This window comes from Trichechus manatus, unplaced genomic scaffold (genome assembly GCF_000243295.1).
Source record: "Trichechus manatus latirostris isolate Lorelei unplaced genomic scaffold, TriManLat1.0 scaffold00073, whole genome shotgun sequence".
Lineage (NCBI taxonomy): Eukaryota > Metazoa > Chordata > Mammalia > Sirenia > Trichechidae > Trichechus > Trichechus manatus.
This window is the reverse complement of record NW_004444009.1, coordinates 10,113,749-10,126,826: the sequence shown is the minus strand read 5'-3', so window position 1 is coordinate 10,126,826 and position 13,078 is coordinate 10,113,749. Positions and strand designations below refer to the sequence as shown.

Sequence of the window (13,078 nt, the reverse complement as noted above, 5' to 3'; positions counted from 1 at the left end):
TAGAAGTTTACTTTTCACTCAAGTAACTTCCCAATGGAAATGTTTCTGGTTGGTAGGCCTGCAGTGAGTTAAGGACCATCTTGTGGCTTAGTCGTCCCCTAGAGCCTGGCACCCTCTAGTCAGAAGGAAAAACAAAGTTTGGAAAGGACACACACACTTCTTTTTTTTTTTTTCTCCCCCATACAAAATTTTATACATACATTGTTATGTGACTCTAATTGCTGTCCCCATACTGTGACAGCACACTCTTCCTTTCCACCCCTGGTTCCCCATGTCTATTCAACCAGCTCCTAACCCTCTCTGCCTTCCCATCTCAACTCTGGACAGAAGTTGCCTGTTTAGTCTCTTGTATCTACTTGAGTTAAGAGGCACACTCCTCACAAGTATCACTTTATGTCCCACAGTCCAATCCAATCCCTGTCTGAAGAGTTGGCCTCGGAAATTGTTTTAGTTTTGGGCTGATAGAGAATCCAAGGGCCATGCTTTCTGGGGTTCTTCCAGTCTCAGACTATTAAGTCTGGTTGTCTTACTAGAATTTGAGTTCTACACCCCACCTTTTTCCTGCTCCATCCAGGACTCTCTGTTGTGTTCCCTGTCAGGGCGGTCATTGGTGGTAGCCAGGCACCATCTAGTTCTTCTGGTCTCAGGCTGATGAAGTCTGGTTTATGTGGCCCTTTCTGTCTCTTGGGCTACTGCCTTCCTTGTGTCTTTGGTGTTCTTCATTCTCCATTACTCCAGGTAGTTGGGACCAGTTGATGCATCTTAGATGGCCTCTTGGAAGCGTTTAAGACCCTGGATGCCACTCATTGAAGTAGGATTCAGAACATTTTCTTAATAAGCTTTGTTATGCCAGTTGGGCACACATACTTCTTAACCTCCTTAGCCTGGAAATAGTGAAAACTAATCACATAGCCTCACCTAGATGCATGGAGGCCCAGGAAATGTAGTGCTTGTCTGCTGCTTCCCAGTGGCAACTCCACACCAAGGAAGGGGAGCATAAATTTTTGGTGTCAGAGCAGCCATCTCTGCCATACTCATATAATGTTTTCCTGTGGGTTATGTTAGTGCTATAGACACAAACAGGGTTCTAATTTGAGAGAATATTGTAGTGCTAACTGAAAGGTTGAAGGTTCTAGTCCACCCAGAGGCACCTTGGAAGAAAGGCCTGGCTGTCTAATTCTGAAAAATCAGCCATTGAAAACCCTATGGAGCACAATTCTACTCTGACACACATGTGGTTGCCGTGTGTCAGAGTTGACTCAATGGCAGCTGGTTTTGTGTTAAGTCTGTGTGGTTCTCCTCAGAAGTAGACAACTTCCCCATTGCAGACAAGGCAAAATTTCCTAATGCCAGGCTACTTAACAGAATTATTGGGAGCTCTGTCCACTGTTGGGTCCAAAGAATATGTACTACCCCACAGGTCACTTAATAAATGCTTTAGTTTTCCTTGTGGGAACACAGAGGGAAGCAAAATTTTGAAAATTGATTTTACCTTGCGTTCAACTATTCTGCAGTTTCTTAGAATGTGAAGAAAGTAAATGCCCAACAAGATATAATCTTGCCTTCCTTTAAACCTTTTTGACTCTTCAGTATCCTAAAAATTAACCAATGTCTTACTCAGTTTTATGTTGACTTTTCTGTACTTTTTAATCCCTTCATACATAAAACCATAGGCTCCTTGGGGGTAGGGAGTGTCTTGTTTACTGAAGTAAACCTTTTGAAGATCCTTTATGGAGCTTTGTAGTAAGATAGGAAAGAAATGGATAATACAGTCTCTATTTTTCTGGTATAAATGTAATTGAGGAAATAAGATACACATGAGACCTTCACTCTTGCAAACCACATACAGATGTGGACTACTTAATGATGCCATCTGAGGTTTGGCTCAGTGATACTAAGCAGGTATCTGCTCATGACTGAGTAAGCCCTGGCCCTTTTTCAGGTCTCCTGAGCAGTAAGACCAAGCCAGTGGCCTCAGTGAGTGGGCAGTCGTCTGGATGCTGTATCACCCCCACAGGGTATCGAGCTCAACGTGGGGGGACCAGCGCGGCACAGCCACTCAACCTTAGCCAGGTAAGCGCTAGGGGCTGCTGCCTTCTGTTTGGGGGCCCCCCTTTTGTTACTCTCTGGAGAACCCCTGTTCTGGCTGGACTGCTAAATAAAGCCAAATGAATCCCCTTTTGTGTCAAAAAGTTTGGTGTTCTGTGGCCTGCGTCGTATGTGCATGTGCTGTCCCTTTATTCCCTGTGTAAGTGTGTTTGGAATGTGAACTCCAGGTTTTCCATCAGACTGCCCTAGTCTATCTTGGAAGACTGGAGAAATGTCTGGAATTTAGAAAGAGCTTAGGATGCTTTATTCAATGCCTGGTACTGCACCACCACATACTTTGCCATGTTGAAACCGATTCTCTTCCTTTATCTCCCTGGCCATAAATAACCTGAGCCTTCCACTGTTTACTTGAGTCAAGAGACAGTGAAAAACTTTCTGGCCACTTTATCAGCTGGGTCTGGTATTATCTACCTGTTGCTAGAGGCTGGGGTTTGTGACTTTTTTCCCTGTCTTATCCTCTGATGGTGTAGTGAGAGTCACTTTGCTTCTATTTGTGTTCATTCTTTCCTCAGCTAAAATCCTGGTGGTTATATGATGTCTACCAGTAGTGTGAAAGTGTAACTATCAGGGTGTAACTCTGTGTGTGTGAGAGGGAGAGAGCGAGAGCATGAACATGCACACAGTCAAGTGCAAACGTAAGCTTGAGTTAGCACATATGTTTTAGGCTCCACATATCAAGAGAAATACGAAGAACTTAGAGAAGACCAAAAGAAAGCAATGGCAAGAAAGAAAGGTTAGGAAAAATTCAAATTCTTTGACATGGGGTGAATTGAGTCAATAGTTATTAACTTGCAGGACTGGGTAACCCAATGAACTCTTGATCCCCCACTTTTCCTGTCATATTTAATAGCGAACTGCTGTTATCTAGGTTAGGCTCTATTCTGCCAAGAGGCAGAGGGATGGATGGCTGACTTCTGACAGCATTGCCGTCTGGGAGATTCTGTGCTGTGGTAGGCCAGAAATAGTACAAGTCAGAAACTCAACTCTCAACTCAATCTTTGATGCCTTGAACCAGAATGAACTCAAGATTCCTCACTCCCTTCTTCCTCCTTGCAGAACCAGCAGTCATCGGCAGCTCCAGCCTCACAAGAGAGAAGCAGCAACCCTGCCCCCCGCAGGCAGCAGGCATTTGTGGCCCCGCTCTCCCAAGCCCCCTACGCCTTCCAGCATGGCAGCCCACTACATTCGACGGGGCACCCACACCTGACCCCAGCCCCTGCTCACCTGCCAAGCCAGCCTCACCTGTATACGTATGCTGCTCCCACCTCTGCAGCTGCACTGGGCTCCACCAGCTCCATTGCTCATCTTTTCTCCCCTCAAGGCTCCTCAAGGCATGCTGCAGCCTACACCACCCACCCTAGCACTCTGGTACACCAGGTCCCTGTCAGTGTTGGGCCCAGCCTCCTCACTTCTGCCAGCGTGGCCCCTGCTCAGTACCAACACCAGTTTGCCACCCAGTCTTACATTGGGTCTTCCCGAGGCTCAACAATTTACACTGGATACCCGCTGAGTCCTACCAAGATCAGCCAGTATTCCTACTTGTAGTTGGTGAGCATGAGGGAGGAGGCGTCATGGCTTCCTGTTCCTGGCCTTCAGTTCTTATTAGTGGGCTATGGTGAGCTCCTCCCTTATCCTCTCTTCAAACTTCTTAGCCAGCAACTTGTTCTGCAGGGGCCCCCTGAAGCAGAAGGTTTTTCTCTGGGAAACCTGTCTCAGTGTTGACTGCATTGTTGTAGTCTCCCAAGTCTGCCCTATTTTTTAATTCTTTATTTTTGTGACAGCATTTTTGGTATTTGAAAGAGTTCAGATGCCCGTCTTCTGCATAGTTACCAAGAGAGATCATTCTAAAGCTACCCTTTGAAAAATATTTTGTCTCTCTGACTTGATTTCTATAAATGCTTTTAAAAACAAGCGAAATCCCTCTTTATTTAATTTTGTTTTATTGTAATTGCTGGGCAGAGGAAAGATGCTGATAGAAGGACTTGGAATGTGGCAACAAGTGAGAAAAGAAAAATCATTACTTTCTGTTTGTTTAAAAACAGACTTATTTGCCTATTTTATTTCCAAAGCAGCTGACACACGTCTGTATTTTACCACCAGGCATTTCTCCTCAAAATTTTATGAGGTGACTCTGTTTATGGGACATTTAAATTTAGAGTGTTCTGGTTTTGTTTTCATATCTCATTATATTCAATGGGAAATTATTATTTTTGCAAAACTGGTTACATAATACTTTGGGTTACTATTGGGATTCTCTCAGTTGCTCCTTTGTTAGAAAGTCATGTTAAGGCAGCTCACCATTTGCTGGCAACTTAGTGAGAGAGTCTGTATGGTGACAGCACCATGTATTCTTTTTAAATTGTTTTTAAAAGTCCTTCTTTCCCTGATTCAGCTTAAAATTTCATTATTAGAAAACCATTAAATTAAGGTGGTTATTATGTGGTGGTGGTGGTTGTATTATATGTATTATGAAATGTTGGCATTGATGAGCTTTGCCTAAGTGTTGTTGGCATTGGTGAACTTTGCCTAAAGATTAGTATGAATTTTCAATAATACACCTCTCTCTCTTTGCCTCATCTCTCTGTTCTGTTTTATGTGATTTATTTGGGGAGAAAGCTAAAGAATCTGAAACCGGATAAAAACATTGTTGTGTATAGCTTTTATACTTTAAAGTCGCTTCCTTTGTATGCCAGCAGCAAACTGAATGCTCTCTTATTATGACTTATACAATAAGTGCATGTAGGAATTGCAAAAAATATTTTAAAAATTTATTACTGAATTTAAAAATATTTTAGAAGTTTTGTAATGGTGGTGTTTTAATATTTTGCATAATTAAATATGTACATATTGATTAGAAAAATATAACAAGCAATTTTTCCTGCTAACCCAAAATGTTATTTGTAATCAAAATGTGTAGTGATTACACTTGAATTGTGTATTTAGTGTGTATCTGATCCTCCAGTGTTACCCCGGAGATGGAATTGATGTCTCCATTGTATTTAAACCAAAATGAACTGATACTTGTTGGAATGTATGTGAACTAATTGCAATTATATTAGAGCATATTTCTGTAGTGCTGAGTGAGCAGGGGCATTGCCTGCAAGGAGAGGAGACCCTTGGAGTTGTTTTGCACAGGTGTGTCTGGTGAGGAGTTGTTCAGTGTGTGTCTCTTTCTTCCCTTCTCCCTCCTTCCCTTATTGTAGTGCCTTATATGATAATGTAGTGGTTAATAGAGTTTACAGTGAGCTTGCCTTAGGATGGACCAGCAAGCCCCCGTGGACCCTAAGCTGTTCACTGGGATTTATATCAGAACAGGATTAGTAGCTGTGTTGTGTAAATGCATTGTTCTTAGTTTCCCTTCTGACACTGAAAAATTAAAACAGCAGCTTTTCTCCCTTATCTGCCACCTCTACCCCTTTCCATTTTGGAATTTCAGCTGAGTTCTCACAGAAGCATTTTCCCCATATGGCTCTCTCACTGTGTATTGCTACCTTGCTTCTGTGAGAATTCAGGAAGCAGGTGAGAGGAGTCAAGCCAATATTTTACATCTGCTTTTTATTTTTTTCAAGTATGTGCAATCCTTTTAGAATGACATTTTGTTTTTTCCTTTTCCCATGTGACAGCCCTTCCTGCAAATAGTTGACATTCCTAGTAAAATATTATTGTTGAAAAAACATATAACAGATGTGTTTATGCCAAAGAGCCTGTAGTATTGCTTACTATGTCCCCATACTATGAAGAGGAGTTTTGTGATGCCGCTGGTGACAGGGAACTCACAGAAAGGTTTCTTAGTGGGTGAAGAATATTAAGAAGAAACCAAAGCCTGTTGAGTCATTGGGGCTTTTGAGGTTTCTTTTTAACAACTTGTATATTCTTGGGGCCCTTCAAGCTGTGAAATTGTCCTTGTACTCTCAGCTCCTGCATGGATCTGGGTCAAGTAGAGGGTACTGGGAGTGGAAACATTCCTGCCTATAAAGGATTTTGGGGAAGAAGGTTAACCCTAAGATATAGATGTGTTCCATCTGAATTGAAGATGTTCTATTTGGGGGATAATTCTAGGACTGGTTCTGTTTAGAGATGGTGTCAAGGAGGTGCAGGATGGAGATGGGAGATTTCATGGAGCCTGGTCAGCAAGCTCTGTACCAGGCCAAACACTGAGGAGCTGTCAAGGTATTTGGAGTTTCTTCATTGTAAGGAGTAAGGGCTTCCAAGATGGGACAGGTAGTCAGTACAGCCTACCAGGAACATGTTGGTGTTTTCTGTGCTTTTTAGTCATTATATTTAGTTGTGTTTTCACTATATTGATCAAGATAGCTAAGCGGTTTGTATAGTTTCTGTCACTAGTGTTAAACAGTTTTCTAAACAATGTGTGTGATCTTTGTGTCTCCTTTTTGCCAAGCACATTCTGATTTTCTTGCTTAAACGCAGGTCTAGTTTCTAATGGAAACATTTTTGTTCCTTATTTTTCCTCTATAAGGGACAAGATTTGTTGTGTTTGTAAGAAGTGAGATGCAGGGGGGAAAAAAACAAACATCCTACCCCTGTGCCCCAGTCGAATAAGTAGATATCCATTTTTAAGATAGGAATCTTAACTCTACCAGAAAGACAATACCAAGAGCTTGTATTGTTACCTTAATCACATTACTAGCAGTGTGCGACTGTAAGAATTTTAGAGATTTTCGGTCTCGGTCTGCAAATTGGCAGGTAAAAACTCGCCTGTGTCTGCTGAATGTGTACGTGCTCGATGTGGCTTTAGATTCGACCCTGGGGCTTAAGGTTGCTAGTCCTGTCTGGATGAGTGGAGCCCCGTGAATTTAGTGAGCAGCTGGCCCAGGTTACAGTGGTCCGACCTCAAACCAGCTTAAGGAGGTCTTAGGCTTTAAGTCCTCTCTGAGAACTTGCATTTCCAAGTTCTCGCCTTCAGCGTAAGAGAGAAAGTAGGGAAGGGTTAAGTGTAGCCACTCTAGGCTTATCAGGGCACGTAATCACTCCAGAGTTTTAATAGCTCCCAGGAGGTGATACCACTGTCACTGCTCGGCTGAAATACCAACCCCAGGAATAAGAACTCCGTCTCAAACAGTTCTGGCCATTCTGAGCTGGCCAGTCTGAGCCTGCTCATCCACTGTCCGTCGCTAGAGGGGCTAAGTTTGGCTGCCCTTAGCCAGGTAAGCACAGTGATGTGTGTTTTATTCAGCATTATTACACAAAAATCCACTGGTTGGGATGGTTTGTTTTAGGATAGGAAATGAAATTGCCTCTCAGTGACAGGAATGGCCTGAGCCTACTTCCTATTTTGATTTTGTTTTTAAACTGATGAACGGTGCAGCATGTCTACATGGTTGTTTGTTGCTAAACTTTATACAATGTGTGGTTTCAATTCAGCTTGAAAAATAATCTCACTACATGTAGCAGTACATTATATGTGCATTATATGTAATGTTAGTATTTCTGCTTTGAATCCTTGATATTGCAATGGAGTTCCTACTTTATTAAATGTATTTGATATGCTAGCTATTGAGTGTGATTTAAACTTTTTGCTTTCTCCCTTTTCTGGTCGTACACTTCCTTTTACAACAAGTCTCTAGAAACAGATAGTTTCTGAGAATTACTGAGCTATGTTTGTGATGCAGATGTACTTAGGGAGTATGTAAAATAATCATTTTAACAAAAGAAATAGATATTTAAAATTTAATACTAACTACGGGAAAAGGGTCCATTGTGTAAAACATAGTTTATCTTTGGATTCAATGTTTGTCTTTGGTTTTACAAAGTAGCTTGTATTTTCAGTATTTTCTACATAATATGGTAAAATGTAGAGCAATTGCAATGCATCAATAAAATGGGTAAATTTTCTGATTCACATGGTTGTTTTTGGCTTGTGTTATGGGGGACAAAGGGAATTGACAAATGGCATCTTTGGAGGTAGCTAAATATATTGCATCTGAACATCAGTGGAGTATTACAGACAAATTCTTTCTTCAAACAGATCTCCATAATGGAAATGAATAGGGGTTGGTAGGGAACACTTCCCAAGAATGGAGTTTCCAGGAATCTGGATGTGGCCTTAGAAAGAGGCAGAAGACTTCTGACAGAGGTTGATTAGACTTTGTTTCCTAGTATGTTTCACCAAGCATCTTAAGTTGCAGAATGAAAATAAGAATCGCCACAAGATGATATTTTTCCCTCCTTTCAAGCTGCACTGTGAGAGGTGTGGTCCTTTTTAGAGGAGCAGCTCTGATCAGATTTCTCTTGAATCTAAAGTGAATAAAATTTCTACTGAGAGATTTGTTTATAAAAATGTTCATTTGTTTGACTTCTTTTGACATGTGTGTGTTTCAGGCTAAGTCTTACAGTGGCCATTAATTCATTTTGGGCTCCTGAATCTTTGTTGGGATGTAGAAACAAACACCTAGAAACACCCTTTTGAACCATAACCAAGAGAATATATCAATTGTCTGATTGTTCTCTCCCAGTAATAGAGAGGTCAGAATACATTTGTTGTGATCTAGACTGTAACCTATAGGTTTTTGCACGTTTCTTCCTAAATAAATGAATGTGAAATTAGTGTGAACTTGCTGAACACTCACCAGTGTTGGTAAGCAAATATAGCTGGAAGCTTTCAGGCTAAGGAAAGCTACTGAAGACCAGCTCTGCTGTCAGTCTCACTTCCAGACAATCACGAGTTAATTATACAACTTCTTAGTGACCTATTTGTTGTTGTTTTTATCTCAGTTATATTCTCTTAAGAGATTGAGATAGCCCCCTAAAGTAATTGGATAGTCGGGGGGGAGAGGAGGGAATCTGTGTTTTAGTCAATTGGCATGTTGAGAATTTACTTGACCTGCTTTTACCTGCTTTGTGGAAAACTGTCCACACGGGGTGAAATCTAAGCCTTGGTTTCCCTGTTAATCAAGCGATGACATCAGGTGTTTAGCACAAGATGGCGCCAATGAGCTATAGAAGAAGTTAGAACAAATCTTGACCACTATGGCCTTTTTTTCCCTACTTCCTCCCCTTAAATTTCATCTCCCCCTCTTCCAGCTTCCACTGAATAAGGCAGAAAACAATCCATTCTAGCATTGCCAGCAAAGGAAGGATTAATGAAGGATGTCAGTTTCGTAAGAAGTCAGCATTGGAAGCAGTCCTAAAACAGGAATAGAGTTTGCTGAATTTTCTCTGGGGCCTATTTGCCTCTGTCTCCTACAGCTAGCTCCTTTCCCTGGGTGACTGCCCAGAGGCGCTTCTGCCCTAGGATTTCCCACCACCCCTCTCCTTGGGAACCTACAGCCTAGGAGGGAGGTGGTTAAGGCTTCTGGCTCCTCTGCAGTGGGGCCATCTGTATTTGATCAATCCAGGCTGAAAGGAGGGGGTGGGAGCTGTAAAGAGACTGTGAAAGCATTCCAGAGTAGTGAGAGGGGCCCAGAGATCCAGAAAGAGAAGGCACCGCCCCCCACCCCGCCTCCAAAGCTAAGCCGAGGGCTTGAGCGGAAGAGACAGACTGCACACTACCCTGGCCCCACTCTCCCAGCTGCCATGGGGCCCAGCACTCCTTTCCTCATCTTGCTCCTTTTGTCATGGTCGGACCCCCTTCAAGGACAGCAGCAGCACCTTGTGGAGTACATGGAACGCCGACTAGCTGCCTTAGAGGTGAGGGACTCTTTTCTAGTCCAACCTGGAAGGATTCCACATCTGTTGGTTCACCCCGTTTGTCAGGGATCTGGGGATGACAAGATCGGGCTCTAGAAGAAACTACAGAGTATCCTGTCTTTTAATAAGTAGACCCTCAAAAGTGCAAGGCCTCCTCTTTGTCCACATAGAGCAATTCCAAGGCAAATATACATTTGTGTTTTATACCTGGGATTAGATGGGTTAAGGGGACAGAGTGGAAATGAGAGCTAGGATTATGGGAAAGCATCTCAGTAGAGCTGATAACTCTGTTGAAATTGGAGGCTCCTGAGAATTTGCAACTTCCTGCCTTAAGTTTGAGGTTTGTAGCATCCAAGAGAATTGTGTGATGGAGCAGAGACCCCCTCCCACCTTGGTGCAGTTAGACTGCCCTAGAGGCTCAGATGATTCAGTGGTGCTGTTCCCAGAGAACACAGGCTGGAGAATGTGGAATAAGGGTAGGGGCCTAGGTGAGTCAAGCTGGGCTTTTTGCACAGTTAGCATTGCTGAACATCTGGTTTCCCTTTTTGTGGGGGTTGAAGGGGATGTTGAAACCTGGTAGAGTTTGTGCCCCTTTTCCCGTTCCTGACTCCCTGGTTGGGCCTCTTCCTGCCTGGGAGTTGTAACACTTCAGCCCTCCCTCCCGCGCCCCCATCCCTTTAGGAACGGCTGGCCCAGTGCCAGGACCAGAGTAGTCGCCATGCAGCTGAGCTGCGGGACTTCAAGAACAAGATGCTGCCGCTGCTGGAGGTAGCTGAGAAGGAGCGGGAGGCACTCAGAACTGAGGCTGACTCCATCTTAGGGAGAGTGGACCGTCTGGAGCGGGAGGTTGACTATCTGGAGACCCAGAACCCAGTTGTACCCTGTGTAGAGGTTGATGAGAAGGTGACCGGCGGCCCTGGGACCAAAAGCAAGGGCAGAAGAAATGAGAAGTACGATATGCTGACAGGTAAGTGACCTGAAGGCAGGCCCCTAACACTTTAAGAACCTGCATTCTTCCTTGGTTCTTTCCCTTTTTTCTCCTTGTCCCAGTCCAACGTGGTTCTATCTTCTGGGAATCTGTTTTGGGGAGATCTCTGTTATGGAAGGTCCATTAAAGGAGAGTTTCTGGGGACCCAGGCTTCTGTTGTGCCCTGTCTTTCCCAATCCCCCAGAAGAGTGGAGGCAGCCACTGGGCAAATGCCTACCTTTTACCAAATAGCCCACCATGGGGGTTCTTGCTGTAGATGTCTAATTCTCACCCGTCTTTCCTTTTCCTGTGCTTTTCTCCTTCCCCACCAGACTGTAGCTACACAATTTCTCAGGTGAGATCAATGAAGATCCTGAAGCGTTTCGGTGGCCCAGCTGGTCTATGGACCAAGGATCCGTTGGGGCCAGCAGAGAAGATCTACGTGTTAGATGGGACGCAGAACGACACAGCCTTTGTCTTCCCCAGGCTGCGTGACTTCTCCCTTTCCATGGCTACCCGGAAAGCTTCCCGAGTCCGGGTGCCGTTTCCCTGGGTAGGCACAGGGCAGTTGGTATATGGTGGCTTTCTCTATTATGCCCGGAGGCCTCCTGGAGGACCTGGAGGGGGTGGCGAATTAGAGAACACTTTGCAGCTCATCAAATTCCACCTGGCAAACCGAACAGTGGTGGACAGTTCAGTATTCCCAGCAGAAGGGTTGATCCCCCCATATGGGCTGACAGCAGACACCTACATTGACCTGGCAGCTGATGAGGAGGGCCTTTGGGCTGTCTATGCCACCCGGGAGGATGATAGGCACTTGTGTCTGGCCAAGTTAGACCCACAGACACTGGACACAGAGCAGCAGTGGGACACACCATGTCCCAGAGAGAATGCCGAGGCTGCCTTTGTCATTTGTGGAACCCTGTACGTAGTCTATAACACCCGCCCTGCCAGTCGGGCCCGCATCCAGTGCTCTTTTGATGCCAGTGGCACCCTGACCCCTGAGCGGGCAGCACTCCCTTATTTCCCCCGCCGATATGGCGCCCACGCCAGTCTCCGCTATAACCCCCGAGAGCGTCAGCTGTATGCCTGGGACGATGGCTACCAGATTGTCTACAAGCTGGAGATGAGGAAGAAAGAGGAGGAAGTTTGAGGAGCTAGCTTTGTGTTTTGAATCTCTCTCACTGTTGTATGTTTATTGTTGTTGGGTGCTGTCGAGTCCCACTAAATTTCCTGCTCCTCATTCTCCAAATGTGGGCAAATTATGGTTCAAATCCCCTATTTTTGGCCAACAGAAGCCAAATTCTCACAGCCCTTTGGTTCCACATGGAACTCCAGATCTTGAGTAATCCTCTTAGAACTAAAGAGTGAAAATCCTGAAGTAGGCACTCCCACTCTCCTGCTCCGTGACATCAAGTTTCAGACCAGTCGAAGACAACCCTATGGGGGCAACCCCAGGGAGCAGAGAACAGAGTATTCCTTGCCTTCAGTGTGAGTAGGGGAAGAGGGAATAGAAGACTTTCAACTCCACCCTCTCTACCTTACGGTCTCTTTAGTGCCCTGAAGAATGGGACTTCCTCGGCATCATTTTGTATTGCAACATTTTGTATTAAAAAGAAAATCCACTTCTCCTCTCCTGTGCTTGTTTGGGGCAGCCCTCAGATCAAATTTCTCCCCATGACCCTCCATTTTCCTCCTCCCATCCCACTCCTACTCCTTCAGCCACATTGAAGACTTGGCTGGGCTCCCTTTGCTGAGGGAAGAGGGACCTCTCCAGTTACAGATTGTACTGTGAGGCGCCAGGGGAAGTGGTAGAATCCTCCCACTTCAGGAGGCTGGGCAAAAGCCTCCCTCCACACAGACCACCATCCACAGCAGCCTTCCCAGAACCACCAATGGCACCGTGCCTCTGGCCGTGAGAGACTGGGGCCCAGGGCAGAGTTTCCAATTCGAATGCTCAGATGTTTTTGAACTAGAGAATGGATTTTAATTGCATCATAGTCTAGGGTGGAGACCAGAGCCCTGAGTGCATATGTTTTCAGTGAGAACTTTAAGTCTCACCTCTGGAGTGAACTGTCCCCCACCCCAGACCACCTCCCATCTCCGGCTCTGGGCTCTTCCCCAGACCGGGTTGCACAATCGTTCTTGGTCTGAGCCTCTCTGATTTTCCTGCTGCCACAGCGTCTGCGGTTTGGGTAGCAAGGAGGGCAGTGACCATGTCCCAGATGTTGGTCTTACCAGTTCCCCAACTTTTCCTTTCTCCACCCTCATCACCCCTACCCTAGTCCCAGAATCTGGCTGAAGTCTGTCCAGGAGTCCTGGAAACTTAACCCTTCCTGACCTAGTACCCTGGCC

At 44.8% G+C, this 13,078-nt stretch overlaps 2 protein-coding genes across 6 annotated transcripts in view; both read left to right on the top strand.

Annotated features, from left to right (window-relative positions):
- Positions 1 to 7,965, top strand: part of HIPK1 (homeodomain interacting protein kinase 1) — a 52,160-nt gene extending 44,195 nt beyond the window's left edge. For all 4 annotated transcript variants that reach the window (XM_004380381.2, XM_004380382.2, XM_023734901.1 and 1 more), the window contains 2 exons: positions 1,943 to 2,073; positions 3,166 to 7,965. In XM_004380381.2, the coding sequence (XP_004380438.1) occupies positions 1,943 to 2,073; positions 3,166 to 3,654 (620 nt within the window). In that variant the 3' untranslated portion in view covers positions 3,655 to 7,965. The remainder of the gene's footprint in view (positions 1 to 1,942; positions 2,074 to 3,165) is intronic.
- A 1,560-nt stretch (positions 7,966 to 9,525) lies between these two features.
- Positions 9,526 to 12,266, top strand: OLFML3 (olfactomedin like 3). Of its 2 annotated transcripts, none has more exons than XM_004380380.3 (3): positions 9,526 to 9,756; positions 10,438 to 10,723; positions 11,056 to 12,266. In XM_004380380.3, exons 1-3 carry the CDS (start codon positions 9,643 to 9,645, stop codon positions 11,874 to 11,876), a joined length of 1,221 nt encoding a protein of 406 aa, XP_004380437.1. In that variant the 5' UTR covers positions 9,526 to 9,642; the 3' UTR covers positions 11,877 to 12,266. The 2 variants fall into 2 exon arrangements, with proteins under 2 accessions (XP_004380437.1, XP_012412127.1); XM_012556673.2 differs by lacking the exon at positions 9,526 to 9,756 and adding an exon at positions 9,986 to 10,232.
- The last annotated feature ends 812 nt before the right edge of the window (positions 12,267 to 13,078 follow it).